Below are 22,322 nucleotides of genomic sequence, written 5' to 3' on the forward strand. Positions count from 1 at the left end.
AAAGCTCAAAGTGAACAAAGCCATGGGACCGGATAAACTGCATCCCAGAGTGCTTAGGGAATTGAGAGATGTCCTGGCGGAGCCGTTAGCTGCGCTCTTCAATCTTTCCCTAAGCATGGGAAGAGTCCCATTGGACTGAAAAACAGCTAACGTCATTCCGCTCCACAAAAAGGGATGCAGGTCGGAGACTGCAAATTACAGACCGGTAAGTCTCACATCAGTAGTGTGTAAACTTATGGAAATGTTGATTAAACACAAATTAGATGCGATCCTGAGCGACGAGAGGCTGAGGGATCCCCACCAGCATGGATTTACAAAGGGAAGGTCCTGCCAATCCAATCTAATCAGCTTCTTTGACTGGGTAACAAAAAAAGCTAGATATGGGAGAGTCCCTGGATGTCATGTATTTGGACTTCAGTAAGGCTTTTGATAGTGTTCCACATCATAGGTTATTGAACAAGATGAGTTCATTGGGACTAGGAGAAACATTGACTGCATGGGTTAAAGACTGGCTCAGTGGCAGACTCCAGAGGGTGGTGGTAAATGGTACTCCCTCCGAAACATCGGAAGTGATCAGTGGAGTACCGCAGGGCTCGGTCTTGGGTCCAATTCTATTTAATATCTTTGTACGGGACCTGCGCATATATGGCGCAGGACCTGCTTACATTGGAAAGTTGGTCCTCAACCTGGCAGCTAGGCTTCAATGCTAAGAAATGTAAGGTCATGCACCTCGGAAGCGGAAATCCATGCAGGACGTACTTCTTGAACGGAGAAACTTTAACTAGGACTTCAGCAGAACGAGATTTAGGAGTAATCATCAGTGCAGACATGAAAACTGCCAATCAAGTGGAGAAGGCTTCATCTAAGGCAAGGCAGATATTGGGTTGTATCAATAGAAGTTTCGTCAGCCGAAAGCCTGAAGTCATAATGCCGTTGTACAGAGCCATGGTAAGACCTCATCTGGAGTACTGTGTGCAATTCTGGAGGCCACATTACAGTAAAGATGTGCGCAGAATTGAATCGGTTCAGCGGACGGCCACCAGGATGATCTCGGGGCTCAAGGGTCTCTTGTACGAAGAGAGACTGAACAAATTGCAGCTCTACACTCTCGAGGAACGTAGGGAGAGGGGAGACATGATCGAAACATTTAAGTACCTCACGGGACGTGTCGAAGTGGAAGATGATATTTTTTTTCTCAAGGGACCCTCGGCCACAAGAGGGCACCCACTCAAACTCAGGGGCAGAAAATTTCATGGCGACACCAGAAAGTATTTCTTCACAGAGAGAGTGGTTGATCATTAGAACAAGCTTCCAGTGCAGGTGATCGAGGCAGACAGCGTGCCAGACTTTAAGAATAAATGGGATACCCATGTGGGATCCCTACGAGGGTCAAGATAAGGAAACTGGGTCATTAGGGCATAGACAGGAGGTGGGTAAGCAGAGTGGGCAGACTTGATGGGCTGTAGCCCTTTTCTGTCGTCATCTTCTATGTTTCTATGACCTGCCTCAGGGACTTTGAGGTAAAATTGCATTATTTGCCAATGACGTTAAACTGTGCAACATAGTGGGCAAAAGCACCTTGCCCGACACTATGACGCAGGACCTACTCTTACTAGAACAATGGTCCGCAACTTGGCAACTGAGTTTTAATGCCAAAAAGTGTAAGGTTATGCACCTTGGCAGCGGAAACCCACGCAGAACTTACACCCTGAATGGTGAGACCTTAACAAGAACTGTTGCAGAAAGGGACCTAGGAGTAATCATTAGTGAAGATATGAAGACTGCCAATCAAGTGGAGAAAGCATCATCCAAGGCTAGACAAATGCTGGGTTGCATCCGTAGAAGTTTTGTCAGCCGAAAGCCCGAAGTTGTAATGCCATTGTACAGGTCCATGGTGAGACCTCATCTGGAATATTGTGTTCAATTTTGGAGGCCACATTATCAAAAGGATGTGCTGAGAATGGAGTTGGTTCAGCGAATGGCCACTAGGGTGATCTCGGGACTCAAGGATCTCCCCATATGAAGAACGTCTACGTAAATTGCAGCTATACTCTCTCGAGGAACACAGAGAGAGGGGAGACATGATAGAGACATTAAAATATGTTACTGGCCATATTGAGGTAGAAGACGACATCTTTTTCCTTACAGGAACTATGGCAACAAGAGGGCATCCGTTAAAAATCAAGGGTGGGAGATTTCATGGTGACACTAGGAAGTATTTCTTCACCGAAAGGGTGGTTGATCGTTGGAATGATCTTCCACTTCAGGTAATTGAGGCCAACAACGTGCTCGATTTTAAGAAAAAATGGGATAAGCATGTGGGTTCACTTCGAGGAAGTGCTTAGGGGGGAGGGTTCTTAGAGTGGGCAGACTTGTTGGGCCGATGGCCCTTTTCTGCCGTCATATTCTATGCTTCTATGTGGGTACTTAGCGATCCTTGCAGGTTGCCATAGGCCTCAGGAACTGTCTTCCCTCTGCTGCGAACCTGCCTCTGACGTCAGAGGAGGGGCGGGACCGCGGCAGAAGGAAGACAGATCATGAGGCCTATGGCAACCTGCAAGGATAGCTACAGTACCCGCGATCCTTTCTGCAGGCTGCTCCCTGCTTGAATTAGGTAAAGAGATGCGTGGGAGGTCCGGGGAGAAGCTGGACACCGCAGCACTTTCTGACTGATCCTTCCCCCCTCGCCCTCTAAAGCAGGAGCGGCAGCAGCCGGCCAGCAAGAGGCAGCGCTGCCGATCCTGCTTTAGGGGGCGAGAGGGGAGGATCAGTCATGAATCAGGAAGCCGATTTGTTTTGTTTTTGAATCGATTCAAACCAATTCACCCGAAATGAATCGGTGAATTGATTCGAATCGTGAATTGGGCAGCACTAGTACACACATTTACACCACTGGAAGTCTCAGCAGCCATTCTCAGCACTGAGAAAGCATGAGCAGGAGCTAGTGGGAATTGCTCCTTCCCCAACACACTGCTAGACCACCAGGGAAGTAAGGTACGTCTGGAGTCCTTCTGCTGGATCAGAGAAGGGGGTTAGTCGAGGGTATATAGGCCTCAACAAACGTTTCTCTCACTACTACTACTTCTCATCCTCCAATATTGTGTGGGAAAAGACTAATTCTGCAGAACTGTGATATCTGGTGCCATAAGTCTTATCTATTTGATGATTTGTGTTACATCTTCTACTGACCAGCAGGCCACATGACTTGAGCTATGTGACCCAAGTTACCCCTGCAAGTCAGGCACTGACTGATTTCTGAAAATGCCTGGGAAGAAGGGAGAAAACACCTTAAAAAGTAAGCCAAAGGAAGAAAGGGAAAACAGTTGGTGCCCGGAAGAGAAAGATACAAGATTGTGAAGGAGATGGAAGCTGAAGTGACTGCGTGTGCCCCACCAGACCTAAGATTGCAGAGAAGAGTTCTCTTGTGCTGTTCCTTGTAAAAGAGGACACCTGTCTTCACAGGGACTTGTGAGCTCTCTCTCTGAATTGCCTAAGACTGATATCAGCTGACAGCTCAGGCCGATCCTATCGTAAGACCGGTGACTTCCTTCCCTGTGCTGAAATTCTGCAACTGCCCAGAGAACTGGGGGTCTGTCTCTGGCTTATTGCCCTGGAAGAGACATTCCAGTTACCTTGTGGACTGCACCCCAGAGATCCAATGGTGAGCAGGAATTCCTTTTATAGTTCACTAAAGGTTTAGTTTAGAAATGCCTTTTGTGCAAGTGCGAGGAAGGTTACAGGACTTCTTTGGTGATTTAGCCATGTGTGAATCATAGCTGTTTATCTCTCTAGGAGATCTTAGTTTACATATTGTGTGCAATATATTTAGTTCTGGTGCTTAGGGTGTACCAGTATCTACCAACGGTTTATGTAATGGTTTTTATTTAATCAGTAGTATGTTTTATGCAAGTGATACATATTTCTATGTATTTTCTATTTTGGTAATAAAGACTGCATTTACCAGTTGTTGTCCCTCATGATCTGTTTGCAAAGACAACCAAAAAGTTTGTGGCTTGGTTTGTGCTTTTCCCTCTAGATATGAATGAGTGAGTCAAACCACTCCAAGCTAATTGTTTTATAGCACTAATTACCTTAAACTTCCTAAAGCATGCTGTCAACTGTGTAACAGCACCCCTTGATAGGTGAAGGAAAGAAGCAAATTGCCTTTGTTTCACATATTACCATGGTGCCACCATCATCTCTCACATCTCTGTAGGAGTATATACTGCCTATACCTGCTTGTATGCATAAGGCCTGCATTAGCCTAACTGTGGCCTATGGACTAGAGGATGACACGGGGAAAAATTTGTACCCCTTAACACGAGGTCAGTCCCTGTCCCTAAAGAATGACATAGGGAAAATATTTGTCCCTGTCTCCGCAAGCTCGATCCCTGTCTCTGCCCAGTCCGATCTCTACAAGCTCGGTCCCCACCCCGTCCGATCCCATCCGCCAAGCCATGAATAGTTATGATTTTATATTGAACTTAACAATATTCTGTACAATTTTCATTTTATAAACGCAAGGATCACCAAAAACTCTGTCTCCCCTTCTCTTCACAAATATCCTCTCCACTAAAGAGAAAGCTGAATAAGCCAAATTTATTACAGAATGCTACACAGAACAATCATGCTAACAAAATACTGCAGTCACACATGACAGGAATAGTGTTAGGGGAGTGCAACTAGGGCAACTGCCCCCAGGTCAGAGAGAACCCCAAGCCAGCTGGAAGCTAAAGAAGCATATCCTGGGCTTTGCAGTCCCCAGTTATGTCTAACACCAGCTCTAGCAGGATACATATTTCAAATCTGATATATTCGAATCACGAAATAGAAAATAAAATTTTTTTTTTCTATCTTTTGTCGTCTCATCATTTTATTCTTCAAATCATGTTGGTCTCAAGGCTGTTCACACTCTCCAAGGTAGGGAGAACAAGAGGGCACTCTCTAAAGTTGAAAGGGGATAGATTCCATACAAATGTAAGGAAGTTCTTCATCACCCAGAGTGGTGGAGAGCTGGAATACTCTTCCAGAATCTGTTGTAGGGGAAAACCACCCTCCAGGGTTTCAAGACTAAGCTGGAAAAGTTCCTGCTAAACTGGGACGTACGCAGGTGAAGCTTGACTCATTTAGAGCACTGGTCTTTGACCTGGGGGTCGCCACGTAAGCGGACTGCTGGGCAGGATGGACCACTGGTCTGACCTAGCAGCGGCAATTCTTTTGTTCTTTTATCTTCTCTTAACTCAGTTGCCAGGGTCTCCAGACCATTTGATATTTCTTCTTTCTCCATCCATCTTCTAGCTCTGTGTGTGACTTGTTCCCCATGTTCAGCTTCTCCCTTATCTCTGTCTCCTATATATTCTTTTCTAGTATTTCCCCTGTGCCCATCTTCCTGCCTTCATCACCTCAGCATTCTATGATCCTCTCCTCTTGTGTACAGGGAGTGGGAAGAGAGAGAAAGATCCAGGGTGAATTTCTCCCACTCCCTCTACTACCACATCCAACATTTCTCCCTCTCTCATACCACAGATCATGTACAGCATTTTCACCACTGCCCACCCCTTTGCATTCCCTTCAATCTGTCTCTCTGTTCCCTTTCCACCACCATATCCAACATTTCTCCTTCTCATCTCCATGCATCTCTACCTCACTCCTCTCTCTCTGCCCAACAATTTTCCTCTTTCTTCCTTTCCCGATGCGCACCATCTCTTTCCCTCTCACACTCATGCCCAACAATTCTCCCTTTCTATTCCCTTCCTACCTATGTCCCAAGTTAGTGCCCCTTTCCTCCCTCCCTTGTGTCCCAAGTTCATTCCCCCTCCCTTCCTTCTGTTTCCTGAGTTCATACCTGCCCCCTCCCTGCCTTCCAGCCTTTGTCCCAAGTTCATGCAGCTGGAGGGGCAGGAAGGAGGCCTGTTTATAAATGGGATCCCTGCTGCCAGGAGCGAACAACAGTGGCTCCACACTGGAGAGGAAAGGGATGGGACACCCACGCAGTGCCGTGTACCCCCCAAGTGATTAATGGCAATAAGGAACGAGGAGGGGTGCTTCCAACTGCGGGGACAAAGTTTATCACCATTCTCGCAGACGGTGAAAAATTTTGTTCCCATGTCTCTGGAGAGTCAGGCTTTGGCATCTCTATAGCCATGGGCAAACCGCGGCCTACTATGGCTCGCAGCGGTGTTTGTTCACAGTGTCATTCTCTACTATGGACCAAACTAGTTACAACATATCCATCCTGTCATGGCTACTACAAGACTTCCTTTGTACAGTATCTGACTGACATTCCAAGAACATCTTTGTTGTCTCTCTTGTGTGAAATCTACAGATTGAGGTTTACGCCAATGCTGGCATGTGCTAATCCTTGCTGACCATGCCTTAAGGTGTCAAACTACCAGTTCTGAGAAGTAGCACCATCTATAAGGCCATAGGTCTTCTGATCAAGGACTGTATATCATCTGCAGGATAGTCATCGTGTACCAAGCTAATGACAATTATCATTTGGTCAGCTCAGTGGTCCCGATTAGATAAAGCCTTGCCTCATCTACTGTCCATGTACATGTGTCTTTGTGAGCCCAGCTCATCTAATCAAAGAACTGTTCTACATGTGATACAATGTCCTCTATATCATGCAATCTTGCTGGGGGGGGGGGGAGGGAGGAGAGAGAAAGAGAGCACACCACTTTTCTCTGATGGAAGTTACTTCATCAGCAAACATGTAGTTCCAGAGAAGGACTGTGCTTCACACTCAAAACTCATGATAAACCTGAGCTACAAATATGAGTAAGAACTAGTACTGGGTAGCATCTTAGCCACAGCTAAGACTAGTTCCAGAAAAGGGCTGTGTGCATTCCAGCTTCATTGCTGAAACTGAAGACACAGTGGAGCAAAGGCATCCTATCTACACGATCTTATCCTGGAGCCAGCTATGAAATATCAGCTTGGAAAGAGAGAAAGGGAAAGGAGAGACCTGCCACATTGGAGAAGCAATGGACTTTTCCAAGAACATCCAAAGGGTGAGAACAGAGTCATATTTCTTATGATCTAGTGGGCAAAACGGAGAACTTAGCTAAGTTGCAAGTATGTGTCAAGACCCTTGGCATGTGGTTCCTTAGGTTATTATTATCTGTTACTTCTATATTAAGAATATTAGTTACACTGCTATTGTTATCTCGCTGTTCTGATAAGTTCTGCTGCTAATTTTTGTAATTGCTTTGACACAATAAAAACATCCATATTACCAATAAATTGTAATATATTTCCGAAGTGTAACATTCTTCTCTAATATTGCCAGAAAATGCTTCAAGAGAATCCTTTTCTTTGGAGTATGATTTTGCCCTGAAGTGGTCCCCAAACAGAAGAGAGAAGCCAGAGTAATTAGCTAATTAGCTTATCAGCTCCACATCTCCTCCCCCTCCCAGCCTTCAACACAGTCTCTCTCATACCCCTTACCCCCATCTTTAATTAACAAGATAATCCATTATGTTTAGTCTCCTTTATGAATATAGTTAGACCCGTAGAGTCTGAGAAGACTTTTGATCTAAACAGTAGCACAGACCTCTATAAAAGTAGACAGGCAAGGGTACTTATACTCACCCAAAGTTTTCTTGTGCCACCTTGCTGGCCTGTTGGAAGTTCCAAGTGTAAATCACCTCCACTTGAATACATTTCTACTACCTGTGAAGATAGATATTAGGGATGGAAGAATATTGGCCAATTGAATTTAAAATGAATATTATTTGACTTCCCTCTACAGTGGCTACTGTACCAGCTTTTATTATGACAGAATGACTATGTTACTCAATCCCAAACCAAATGTTTGCTAATTCATGGAATCAGAGATAATTATAAAGAGCTCTTTACAAACCATTATTCATTAAATAACATAGCCTCAATGCATTATCATACAGCACATACTACAATGCACAACAGCGTAATGCCCACTTATACAAGGGTTCTTCCAAAAGTTTCTACACTTTCAAATTTTTGCGGGAAATAATTGAAGTGGTAAGAGGGTGTGTCATAGAATGTCATGTGATTAGTCAGTCAGACAACAGAGTGATTATGTGGAAAAGTGATGTAATTTGCCTTTGAGATATTTAATATATAGTGATTCTAAAAATAAAAGTGTGGAAACCTTTTGAAGATCTCTCATATTATCAGTGGCTCTCCTTTAAATTTTAGAGGGGGGAGAACGGTAACAAAAAAACTCCATGGAAAAAGACTTTGGAGAAAAAAGTAACTATTCTCAAAAAACCTGACATGGAGTAATTCTGTGTAAAGATGTCTAATTTACAAAATACAAAAATCAACCCAAACCAGAGAGTAACTTGTAATGACTACAACTGAAGTACTTAGCTCAATCATGTAGGGCAGCGACCACAATGACTCAATACCCAATCTTCAAAAGGAAGAGGCACAGTGCGCCAACCCCTCAAGAATTAAGAGCATTATTCCACTTCCACGTCACATGAAAGTTCTATAGCCATAGAGCAATTAAAATAATTCCAGACAGGTTCCAAACCCTCAGTATGAAATGCTGCCATCTAAATACTGCACATCACAAAACTTCTCTCTACATATACTAATTGTGTCATACGCTTTAATGTGTTGTACAAAAGAAACAAATTATATTATATATTAGAAGATTAGGTTTATACCTTTGATAATCTTCTGTTAGTCCCTGGAGGATTCTATATGCAAGGTGTTCAATCCCAACCCACAGTCCGGGTGTTGCAGAATTCACATCTTTTCAGAACACATGCTGCATACCCCCTAGTGGTACAAACAGTTTAGTCCCAAAGCCAAGCACATACCTGTAAATCCAGGACAAAAGGGGTACAGGGGAAATCCCCATCAACACAAGTAACTCACAAACTGGTTTGTTCTGCAAAATATTGACAAGTAATAAACAGGCACCAAGGCAACTCAAGAAAAAACATTAAGGAACAATGCAATACTAACCTGCTGAGTGCAACGAGCACCCCAAGAAAAGCCTTCGGTAATGTGTATATTCACATAAACTCTCCACAGGATCTGGCAACTGGCTTGAAAATCTTCAAGCCTGCAAGGAGAGTAACCGAGGCAGAAAGGAGCAAGCTACCCCCCAAAAAATGAGTGAATACAGAAAGGGCGGGTCGTATGGAATCCTCCAGGGACTAACAGAAAGATGATTATCGAAGGTATAAACCTAATCTTCCATTCTGTTACGTCCCTTCTGAATTCCATATGCTAGGTGACGTACCAAAGCCACAGAAGCTAGGGAGGGACTGAAGAGCCTGCCCACAAAACCGAGGACCCCCAAAAAATGGCAGAATGCACTCCTATATCCAATCGGTAAAAGTATGAAGAAAGGACCAAGAGCCGCCCTGCAAATTTCATCAGGATGAATCATGTGAGATACCACCAACTACAATGCCACCCTTCCTGTCAAGAGTGGTGTAAGCAGAATCGGCGGCTGCGCATTGCGGGTGATGTAAGTCACAGAAATGGCCCTTTGAATCCATCGAGCAATCGAGTACATGGATGTTGGCTTTACCACGTCGAGGCACCACAGTGAGAACAAAAAAGTGAGCAGACAGCCCAGAATTCAGTTATAATAATAATAATAATAATCAGTTTATATACCGCAAGGCCGTAAAGTTCTATGCGGTTTACAATAATTTAAAAAAAAAAACCAAAACAATAAAAGAAGTTGAATAGAACTTAGAAAGTTTAAAGCAATAATTAGAAACACTAAAATGATCAAAATAGTGCATAATAAAATTTTTATGAATTAGCTGCCTAAATACTTTGAAAACAGATATGTTTTAGATGTCTCCTAAATTCCCCATAAATGTCAGTAAGCAAAAGCAATTGTTATAAATCCTTACCCCACAATGCTGCTTGATATGAAAAACCTTCTCTAAATAAAGGAGCAAGATCCTCCAGACAGGCTGCGAGTGAAAAAAACCACGTCCGCCCCAGGCGATGTCGGCACTTTGTGTGTGTGTGTGTGTGTGTTTATGAACCCAAGGACACCTGGAATCAGAACTGTTGTAATGGAGGCATAGCTCTGTGAATGTCTCTAGGAGGAACAATCTGAATATCCCTGATGACACTTGTGAGGAAATACGATCCTCTCTACAATGGCCAGCGAAATTGGATTACAGTGAGCAACTTAGGGCAGCATGCACCACACCTGAGAAGAGGTCATCCCGACCTATACTGACAAGAATCCAGCCATTGATAGGATGGCGGCTGAAGGAGAACCTCGAGGCAGTGTCTGCATCCAAAGACAGGTCCAAAGAGATCAGCGCTATGCACCAGCAGAACATGTATTAAGATTCAAATGAGATCATAAAGGACGCCCGGCATCACAACCACACCAACCCGCACTAGCAGAAAACAGGCATGCACCACAGGACGAAATAATAATTATACCGCCCAATAGTTCTGGGCGGTTCACATCAAGAGAACTGTTACATTTCAGTAAAGATACAAAATCAGAAAATACAACAGAAAATCATCATACAAATTTATCAAACAGAAATGATGTGGCCACTGCCACTCTACTATCTGAGGATGCTAGAAAAGAATATTGTGTATCATGACAGCCTCCTGCGATCCTGAGAGATCTGAAACTTCACTCCCCAGCACTAGGTAAGGCTGTGTGCTGGAACCCAGCGCCATGGCAAATCTACCTCAGGCTGTTCAAACCTGCCAAAAAGCAGAATTCAGGTGATAAAGCGGAGACTTAGCTGTAGCAGATCGGAAAACGCTGGCCGGGGACCAGATTGTACCAAGACCTGTGACAGAATGGAAAAGGCACAGGAGAACAGACTAGGACTGAAGCCTGGAAAGTGAAAAATCCAAATGGAGCTCTTTCAGAACATCAGCTGAAAAGAGGCGGACAGAAGCCCGCTAAAACTGCGAAGAAGGATCAGCACCTCCAAACCCGGATGCTCAGGGAGGCCGAGACCAGTCTCTGATCCAAATGAAATACAATTGCAGGAGACAGAAGAAACAAAATCTGCAATCGAAAACTGGCACGGCTAGACAAGAGAGCTCCCAAAAGAAAGCTTCGCCACAGATGCCATAGACTGAAAAAGGCCCGATGTGTCCGCCGACTGCATCAAATGAGCAGGGTCTGAGGAAATGCCGTTCAGAGGAGCCAAATAAAATCCAGTGATAAGGCCCACTCCACAACCATGGCAGGGTACTGTAGAGGTACACTGCTATGTGTCAAGAGTCCCCAGACTCAGAATGCAGGCAAATTGCACCATACTCCAGAATGGACCCTGGACTAAATTTTCTTCAAAGGCACGGACCCAGGCCGCTCCCCAGTCCAATATTTTTCCATAATTCTGTCTAGGTAGTTAATTTCCTTGTAACTTTTTTATATTACTTGTGATCAGGTAGTCACTATCTTACGCTTATCGCTTATCTTTACTTTTTTCCTTATTCTTTCTGTATCCTACCCTCTTGTTTCTACCCTGCTTGGTTTTTTCCTTAAGACATTGTAAACTTTTACTGCCCTTTTGTCCGTTTGTGTCTAGTTTGGTTAATTTGTTCATGTACTCTCCCCCTTATGTTTTTATTTTAATACTGCCCACTGTTTTTATTTATTATACACCGCTTTGATTTGACTTTTTGTTTAAAATGGTGCATATCAAATAAAATAACTAACTGTAAGAAGACACAGAGGAGGTGAAGTCCAAAGCTCCCGCCCCTCCCTTGGTGTGCTACGGCACACGTTTCAAATTCGCTGATCCGGCACCAATCTGGCACAATCAATGTCCAAATCCAATAGATTAGGGGGTGAGGAGTTCATCCCAATCAATTTTGAATCAAATCAAGGGGTTTTGAGGCTGAATTTAAAGTTAGAAAAAAAGATCGATTTTAAAATCCAAGGTGGCAGCCATCATGAATTTGCGCCAAAAACGGCAAAAATAAACAACCAAAAAAAATATTAGTGATCTGTGGTCTGGAGAGATGGGGGACCTGAACCCTATTTGAAAAATAGAGAACAAGATTAAGCAAAACCAAATGTTATATATAGGCATGACCACTAGGGATTTAAAGACCAGGATCTGTGAACACAAATCCAACCTCAAACGTAACAGAAGTGCAGAGGTTATTGTCGAACATTGTGCTGCATTTAAACACACTTTCAATGACTTACGCTGTTTGGCGATAGATCAGGAACCCAGAACGTTACGAGGAGGGGATAGAGTAAAAAGATTGAGACAAAGAGAACTTAGATGGATTCATAGACTTAACAGCATGTATCCCTCTGGTCTAAATACAGTAGCAGATTGGTCAATATTCATATAAGTTTTTTACCGTATCTCTGCTGTTTTTACATGTTAATTTCTGATACCCAATCAAAATGCTTGAATAGCTTTGGGCCTACTGCGCATGCACTGGCGTTCTGTGCTTAAAAGCGCCATTTTTTAGTGCGGGATTGTGTGATAACAACCTAAAAGATAAACGCTTAAAGTAAGTACTTTAATTGCAAACAGTTAGATGGTAGACATATTTTTTATATTAATAACTCTGTTATATGCTTTTTTCTCAGCCCGTATATAAATCTAAACCCTGATGAAGCCGCATGTTACGGCGAAACGGGCCTCCCGTCGGATATTAATAATGGGAATTAAGCTCTCTATCTTGTAACACAACTACACAAGATAAGTGCCTTTTGGCTTTTTTTGATATGTCTTTGCTTTAATTTGCTTATTTGCACCAATTTGCTGCTATTTTCTGTGCTTTATATATTTGCACAGTTCAATTGTTGCTCATTTGCACAATAGAATTTTTGCTTGTTTGCACATTCCAAGTTACTGTTAAGCAGTCGCTATTTTTGCAAGTTTGCACAGTCTTTATACATAAAAGGAAAAGAAAATTTTATATAAAAATATCTAACTTAAAATATAGGATAGACACTTTAACAATAAGAGTAGTGAATAGACACATTTAATTTTGACGAAATAAGTCATATGTTCAGCATGAAGGTTTTTTAGATCAATGAAAGACAACCACGCCACTATTCCATATGTGGAATATAACAATATAATCCGCAGGAGTGGCAAATCTGAGATCTTTTTCCTTCATGTTGATCTAATTATAATGGTCATTTAATTTGATGACTGTTTGGTTTTTGGCTTTTCTGATTAACTTTTTTGTGGGACCTGAACCCTACCCACAGAAACTGTGAAAAACAGATTTTAAAACATTTTCCAAGCCACCCCCCCCCCCAAAGTTCCCATAGGAAACAGACTCTGTAGTGTCTTCTGCCTATCAGTTTCAGCAGCTGAATTGAGAAAAAAGGACTTTTCTGCCTCAGAACAACTCCAAATGCCCAGGAATAAAGATCTTCAGACTGCCAGCTGGCCAGAGACTGACCCCCATCTTCCGCCCCCCTGGATCCTCTGCCAAGCGGTCTGGGGCAGGAAAGGCAGTCTGCGGCCTGAAACCCGGGTGGGTTTCTGTTCAGACGCACTCAGCCTGTGCTAGAAACCTGTGACTGTGGGGTCACCGGCCAGCAAACTCTACAGGAAGGACCCCCAGGTACTTCCAGGTGACACACAGCAGGCTGGCTCCACAGATCCACCAGAGTTTCTATGTGAAGCTGCAGTTCGACTCCGCAGGACTGCGTCCTCTTCTCCGACAGCGGACCACCGGGGAGGGGTTTCAAGGCACTCAAGCCACCGAGAAACAAAGTTTAAGCAAACTTTAAATGAAAAAATAAGAAACAGAAGCAGAGCAACAGCAGAAGACTTCTGCCTAGACTGCTTGCAGAAAATGAAACTGTTTCTACCGCTAGGGGTTGTGCAGCATGTGTTCTGAAAAGATGTGAATTCTGCAACACCCAAACTGCAGGTTGGGATTGAACACCTAGCATATGGAATCCAGAAGGGAAATAACAGAATTATGTTTAACTAATTTGTTATCCACCTTCCCATAAAGCAGGGGTGTCAAATGTCATTCCTCGAAGGCCGCAATCCAGTTGGGTTTTCAGTATTTCCCCAATGAATATGCATGAGATCTATTTGCATGCATTGCTTTCATTGTATGCTAATAGATCTCATGCATATTCATTGGGGAAATCCTGAAAACCCGACTGGATTGCAGCCCTTGAGGACCGATATTTGACACCCCTGCCATAAAGGAATACATGGCAGTAAACAATGCATTAGGCAACAGAATTAATTACTAAAAAATACCACCGCCACACAAAAATAAAAAGAAATCCATATATGGATACCTAACTAAAGAATCACAAACCTAAACAAAAGCCTTTATAAACATATATTTTATTGTATACACAAATACTTTTTCCTTTCACTAAAAGCAAATTAAAAAGATACAAGTCATAGAAGTTGTCATTATATTGTGTTCAAGTATGAGGCTGTTCCAACTGTAAAATATAACTGTGATATGAAACATGTTGCAATATGGAAACTTTATTTTAATACTGGTTTTATTGGAAAACGATTTTTAATGGAGCAATCAACAGAGAAAATAATGCAAGGAGACAAAGGGCTAGATTCACTAAGCCCACTGATCATGTCCCGACCACTTAGCAACCCCTTTGTGACCCCCGACCCGATTCACTAACCTCTGTGCCGATCATCCTCTGATCCACACATGCAAATGAGAGGAAACGGCATGCAAAGTAGGAAGGACGCGATTCACTAAACTAAAGAAGGCATACCGACTGGGCTGGCCAATCCAAAAAACAAGCGACTGGTGAGGACCAGTCGCTTATGCAAAACCCCTGCTCAGACTGCCCTGCTCTCTGCCCAGACTCTCCTGTTCCTGCTAGTTTCTGAAGCCGTGCGGGTGAGGCAAAAATTCAGAAGCCGTGCAGGCTGCTGCCGCTCTGTGAGCCTCTATCCCGGAGCATCTTTAAAGAAGTGCCTTTTATTTGAATGGAGCTCGCTGTTGTCTTCTACTGCCACGTCATCGGGAGCTCCTAGAAGGAGGAGGAAGGGGGATCCCTGGTATCGAGTTCACAAAGGGGAAGAGGCTGCTGCTGCCGGGGATCACCCTCCCCTGCAGTGTGAGCCCATGGCTTTAAACCCACAGTTTAAAACCACAGGCTCGCACTGCAGGGAAGGGCGGCAGAGAGCAGGAGAGTCTGAGCCAGTAAAAAATGAATTAGCACCAAACTGTTCTATGCTGCTAGTTTATAAAATGAAGACTCAACATAACCGTGCAGAGGACACCAAGTTTACTACATGTACAATGCTGGAGTAGGCTACACAATTTGCTTTATAGTGTACAGCAAGAGACATCTATGTCTTTACTTGAAAGTAAACTCAAAAACGTACATATATTAAACCACACCTCATGTTAACTTTAATCAGGACTTAATTTCCAGCAAAACTGTCTGGAATGCAGTTCTGCCACTTCATTTCAGACTCCAGAGCCTCTCTTTCTTCCACATGGATTGTAAGGAAGAGGATGGAAGGGGGTGACCCTGGAACACAGCAGTCACTCTGTTCCTTAATGCATCTACTCTAGAGAGTTGCACGGGGACAGAAATCCCACCCGTCCCCGCCAAAGTCCCATCCGTCCCCACCCGCGACCCTAGGGGGCGTCCCCACAGGATCCCCGCGACCCGAAGGGGGAACCCGCGGGATTCCCGTCGTCCCCGTTCCCATGCAGCTCTCTAATCTACTCTTCTCTTGCTGCACCTACACTTGGCTGTGTATCACCCTCTCTCCCCCAATAGTTACAAAGTTCCACTCATTTCTTTACAATTAAGCCCCAACAGCTGTCTATTTTATGGCAAGTTTGGGTACTGTACTATAAGCCTCATGATGAGATGAATAAAACACCTAAATTTCAACCTCAGTAAAACAATTCAGGGAAAAAAATATAATAGCTTTTTATTTCATTACCTCTATATTGAAACAGACAATTTAAGGAGATGTGTTTTAAGTGCTTTTAGATAAATTTCTCAAAAATTACTTACCTGTAAAGGTTCACTGTGAGGGTTATGGATACTAATTATAGGAGAAAAACTGCTATTAACAGGAACTCTTGCCCCAATAAAGGGGCGTAATCGATAGGGGTTAGGGATTCCAACACCAAAAACCTGCAACAAATGAGGGGGAAAAGTTTTATAAGCTAGATTATTTTTGCTGACCAAATACTAAGCAAGCTAAGTGTTACATAGTCTTTCAACAAACTTAACAGGAGGGGCAGTAAAGTATACAGTGACATCCAGGTGTACACTGAATATCAGTTAAGGTCCATAATATTAATCTAATAACTGAAATATGTTCTATTAATATTCTATATATGGTCATATCCTTTCTTTTAAATATTGAACAAGCATGTAGAGCAATCTGCTATTAATTTTTAGATTGGTTTGTTTATATACTATGTTTGCATTTGTTAATGGAGTTTATAATTTGTCTGTTTGCATTGCCCCTGTGATGTAGATTACTGTAATTATGCATTGTAGATTGCTGTAACTATGTACACCCTTAGATTCTAGATAGGCTGCCTTCTGTTTTGAAACTGTGTATGTTCTCGTTACCCGCCCTCAGTTTTCTGGGAAAACAGGATATAAATCGAAATAAATAAATACTGTGTTTCCCCAAAAATAAGACAGTGTCTTATATTAATTTTGGGTCCAAAAAACATACTCGGACTTATTTTTGGGGTATGTACATGATCATCTCTCCCTTCCTCTCCTTCAACCCAATTCTTCCTCTTTCCATTCTCTGCTCCACATGTGCAGCATCTTTCCTCCCCTCTCACCCATCCCCTTGTGCCTTCCCTCTGCAGCATCTTTCTAGCCCTCCATCCCTCCCATCCCCCTGTGCAGCAGAACCCTTACCCAGCTTCTATCCTTCCCTCCCCTCGTCCAGCAGAACCCTTGCCTAGCTTCCTTCCTTCCTTCTTTCCCTCCCATCCCTTGTGCAGCAGAACGCCACCACCCCCTGCCACCACATAGCCATCCTTCCTTCCCATCCAAAATGCCGACTGCGAGCGACAGGGCAGGGGGAAGTGGTACTGCTGAATGGGGGGAGGAAAGGGAGAAGGGATACTGCTGAACATGGGGAACGGGGAAGTGGTACTGCTAGACAGGGGAAAGGAGGGAAGGGAGAAGGGGTAATGCTGGACAGGGGGAGGTAAAAGGAAGGGAGAAGAGGTGCTACTGGACCTGGTAGAAAGGGAAGGAAAGGTGCTACATAATGGAGGGGAGTGTGAAATGGTGCATGGGGAGCTTGTTGGGTTGGAGGTAGGAAGGAGGGATGCCACTCGAGGGAAGATGCAAGGACAGAGAGAGAAAGCGTGCAGGAGGCAGAAAGTGTTGGACTCATGGAGAAGGCGATATGGATGGGGAGGACAGGAAGGAAGGAGAAATGTTACACTTTGGGGAAGAGGTAGAGGGCAGAGAGTAAAAAGTTGGACTCATGGAAGGAGAGAGAGAGGGAGAAATGTTGGTTGGGGGAGGGAAGGAGGACCAGAGGAGAAGCATGCAGGAGGAAGAGAGAACAAAAATATTGGACTGGTGGAAAGGAGGGAAAATGTTGGACTGGGAGGGGGCCAGAAAGGAGGAAGGGAAAGAGAAATGTTACACTGGGGGTGGGGAGAGAGATGACTAAAGGAAGGGAGAGATATCAGACCAAGGGATGGAAGGGAAGGAGGGGAGTCTGGTAGCGCTATAGAAATAATAATAGTAGTAGTGGTAGTAGAGAGAGATGCAAGATTATGTGAAGGAGAGAGATACCAGATTGGGAAGGCAGGAAGGGAAGGAGAGAGATGTCAGATCACTGGGGGGAAGGAGAGAGATGTCAGACCATGGAAATAGGGAGGGAAGGAGAGAGAGATAAGGAGGGAAAGTAAGACATGGAAAAGTAGATTTTGAGAAGAAAGCAGAAAAATGGAAATATTGAATGTTAAGTTAATGCCAAAGATGGATGCAAGGCAGAGAGAGAAAAACAGTCAGTGGATAAGAAGGCCCTGGAAACATAGTTAAAAGCACAGAAAAATAAAGTCACCAGACAACAAAGGTAGGGAAAATGATTTTATTTTCAATATAGTGATTGAAATGTGTCAGTGAATTTATATCTGCTGTGTACATTGTATGTATATGAAAAATGAATGGAAAAAAAATTGCATTACAAATAGTAAAGGGTGCGGGATCTGGGGAAGAGCTTGGGTGGGTCTAAGGTGGAGTTTAGGAGGTCTGTGGTTGGGGGTACTCAGTTGATATTTGTTAGACTTCCCTGCTGGCACGCCCTGGCATTTCAGGGCCTGTCTGGAGGGCCTCTGCACATGCATGGATATCAGTATGATGATATCATCATGGCGACGTCTGCACACTTCTGGGTGCCTCGAGCCAGGGCCACCTTTAGTGTGCCCCGGCTCGAGAAAGTTTGAGAGATACTGGTCTAATATATAACAATCACATGGGCATCAAATCAAATCAATTACATTAGCAGAACTGCAGGTGGCAGAGCTGTAGAGTGGTACCACCAAGTTACCTTTTTGTAAAGTAAAAAAAATGCCCCTTCTTTTACAGGGCATACAGAACATGCTCCACATTTCACATGACTACCTCATTGTATTTCATGGCAAGACCAAACATCCAGTTTGCACAGTGCTAGCAACAATAAAACTGATGAGAAGAAATGAGACTCCAGATGGTATGGTTGATAGTTTTATTAATAATCCCAGAGTTTTGAGGTTTCACTTATTTAAATTATATTTTATGCTAACCTGAAGTAGCAGTTGCTCTCTTTATATTTTGTGCTAACCTGAAGTAGCAATTGCTCTCTATATAATCCAATTAACAAACATATGAGTATTTTGAGTTTCATGCGGATAACTATAACTGCTCAATTTTCAGTAAGTCTTCCATGAGGTATCATAAAAGTAAAAATAAATATATAAAATAGATAGTATGAAACAATTATCCTAATGTGTCTCAGCACTTGTTATTACACGAATCAGAATATTATAGAAAAAATGTCATAATTATTACAGCTAATAACCCAGTTATAGAGCAGTGCATTGTGATTAGAGCTGCTGCCTCAGCACACTGATGTTGTGAGTTTGATCCCAGCCTGTTACCTATGACTCTGGGCACATCAACTTAACCGCCTATTGCCCCAGAAAATATTTTTAAGAGTACCTGATTACTATTCAATGTATTGTAAACCGCTTTGGGTGAATCTCTTCAATCGCTTTGGGTTAATCTCTTCATGAAAAAGGTGGTTAATAAATAAACAAATAAGTTTGGATCTAGTTCTTGAAATAAATTTTCACATTTTGTAATAGGGAAGGGGGAGTGAAAGGAAGCAATTATAAAGGACATGCAAAAGCTTATGCTAATTTAAAATGCTTCTAAGTACAGTGGTATAGGTTATGTGCCTAATAAAACTGATTTTAAAGACTGTATTGTGGAAACTACCAATCTGAAGATATTAATTTACGTGAATAAATGAAGCTATTTCACTGAATAATGAAAATCCTAATTTGAGCACAAATATATAAACTTTACAGGGGAGTCGCACTATTATTCTGATAATCCTTTCCTGGGGCTTGATATCCTCACTGAAGCATGTATTACCCCTTTTCTCATACTTAGAAGGCAGAAACTTCAATCACATTTGAAAATGCTTCAGAAATAGACACTGTCCTTCTCGGGGTTAATATCATAATTTAAAATTTGTCTTAGTATTCATTATTTAAAATATAATGAGTGATCCTAAGGTTTCTGTAATGGAGGCATAAAGCCATTTAAGCCAGGCACTTAACACAAGCACAGGGCAAATCTAGAAAGTAACTGGAATGACTCATGATAGATGGACAACTGCCTGCAACTACCACTTTGACTGTTTGCTTAAAGGTAGTTAAGCTGGGACATTTTCCAGGCCACTGCTTAGCATACTCATGTCTCTGAAGATGATGTTTTTTCCTGGCCATAGAGAGCGTATACATCTGATCTGATGAATATTATTTTAAAAGGTAGATTACCCAATTTGCAATTGGAGCACGTATGCAAATCCTTGGTTCACAGGTTAGCAAAGTTCTAGATGTTAAAAGCACAGTGTTGAATGCTGATCCTTTGCATCTCGCCCACAAATCAGATTTTTAGAGATTCATAATGAAGTTTAATGTCTGCATGTTTTAAATGTTTTTCTATTATTTGATTTATTGTTTTAATTGATTATGTATGTATTTTATAAACTGCCTAGGTCTTAGGCAGCTCCTGATTGGTAAGGCCCGACTTTAGCACAGGAAGAGGCGGTCGGAGCATACAGCGAGAGATTTCCTTCACTCGCCGGCGCTTCAACTACCATCTCCAGCCTTCCCTGCCCGGTTATTCGCGGTCAGAAAATACCGCGAATGACCGGGACCGTGAACCACCAACTACGAATTTGCGGGGGAGCACTGTATATGGAAAACCAATGCCAAAAGGAGTAAATTTTAGAGATGATATAACATAAGGCCAAATTGATAATTCTACTCTTAATCATTCTGCCTAGAAAGACAATTTTAAGAAAATGTTGCCAAAGTTTCAAAGAGAAAACTGCATAGAAAATAGAGATAATGTATTTTTCGCTTCATAAGGGGTGGGAATGTAAGTGCATCTTATGAAGCGAAGATACAAATTTAAGCCCACTGCTGCAGCCGCATATTCCCCCCCCCCCCTCACTACCTCATATTTTTTAAAAAACAAAACAAAAACCCACCGCTGCTGCATCTTTAATCCCACCCACCCGCCCGATGCTTCGTACCTGGTGGTCTAGTGAATTTCCCAGTCGGAAGCGCAGAGAACAGGAACAAGTCCTCCGCGCTCCTGCCTGGGCCTGTGCCGATCTCCAAATGGCTGCAATCAGAGATCTCTGCAATGGATGCATTCGGAGATTGGTGCGGGCCCAGGCAGGAGTGCAGAGGACTTGCTCCTGATCTCTGCGTATCTGGCCTGTGCGCCGCTGGCTGGGAAAGATGAGAGCCATCTAAGGCGGGAGGAATTAATAAAGATACTGAGGGGGGATGATTAAAGGTACAGGGGGGGATGATTAAAAAAGGTACGGGGGTATGTCGGGGAATGGTTTATGGTACTGGGGAGGCACATGGTTGTATGGGGGGATGATTTAAGGTATTGGGGGGCATGTGGGGGATGATTTAAGGTACTGGGGGCAAGTTGTTGTATGGGGGGATGATTTAAGGTACTGGGGGGTAGGGCCTGCCTGCCTGCCACTAGGCCTGCCTGCACTGTGCCCTGCCCTGGCCTACCACTAGACCACCAGAGGGGGGAGGGGGGGAGACAGGGTGCAGAGCCTGGTAGGGAGAATTTGGTTAAGAATGGTTTTTTTTCTTGTTTTCCTCCTCTAAATCTAGGGTGCATCTTATGGTCAGGTGCGTCTTATGGAGCTAAAAATACGGTACACATTTAGATTTGAGGAAGATACAGAATTTGTGTAAGCAGAATGGATTCTAAAATCTAAACAATATTCTCTAGGCCTATTAATAAGGGGATGAATGCTACTAAAGTTACTTTAAACTAGCCCATCAAAAAAACTAAGCTTGTTAATTTGTGTTTTAAAAAGTGAAATTTAACACAAAGCAGTAATTTCTTTCTTTTATAAGAAAACAGTTCTTTCTATAGACTATTTTCCATCTGAAATATAATCAAACTCACAGCAAATGTATTCAGTGTAAAAAAAAATATTCAATGACTAGTAGTTATGTAGTCTCTTACACTGAAAAATATCACTACTACACTGCTGCCAGAAGATGGTGCTCATGTATTAGATGTCTTATTCAGGAGGACAGGAGGATCACCTTTATGAACAGGACATGTCCTGCTAGATAAATTTGGAACAAGTATATAACAAAGGTAAGCTACTCAGCCAGTTCTACTGAGGTATTATTTTAACACTATTTTGATATTGGAGTTAAAATACCCCCAGCAAAACAATTCAGGTCCACTTTATATAAATCATTAGCTTTATTTATGAAGATGATTACTGATCTCGGCAGAATCATAGTAACATATCATCCAAATTCTTCGAAGTTTCTACTGTTTTGGCTGGAAAAAAAATCAACAACATCTTGTATTTTATATTCCATGAACATACATCTTAGAATCTGGATGGGGAGTGTGAAGAGTGCCCCCCCCCCCAATTGTTCACAGACTAGTATCACATGGTAAAAAAGCCCCCCAATAAGTTGCTGATTCAAGAATTACCACTGCACTGTTAAAGCTACACAGAAGGGAAGGAGTTACGATTAAAAACAGAGGCGTAATGGTTAGAGCTAGGAGCAGGGGTGTCCAACCTGCGGCTCATGGGCCGCATGTGGCCCCT

General features: G+C 42.9%; 1 protein-coding gene across 1 annotated transcript in view; it reads right to left on the reverse strand.

Moving 5' to 3' along the window:
- TMEM131 (transmembrane protein 131) overlaps positions 1-22,322 on the reverse strand; it is a 396,906-nt gene that overhangs the window by 234,675 nt on the left and 139,909 nt on the right. Inside the window, 2 exon segments of the mRNA XM_033949394.1 lie at positions 7,594-7,674; positions 15,962-16,084. Of these exon segments, the coding sequence (XP_033805285.1) occupies positions 7,594-7,674; positions 15,962-16,084 (204 nt within the window).

This window comes from Geotrypetes seraphini, chromosome 6, assembly GCF_902459505.1.
Source record: "Geotrypetes seraphini chromosome 6, aGeoSer1.1, whole genome shotgun sequence".
Taxonomy (NCBI): domain Eukaryota; kingdom Metazoa; phylum Chordata; class Amphibia; order Gymnophiona; family Dermophiidae; genus Geotrypetes; species Geotrypetes seraphini.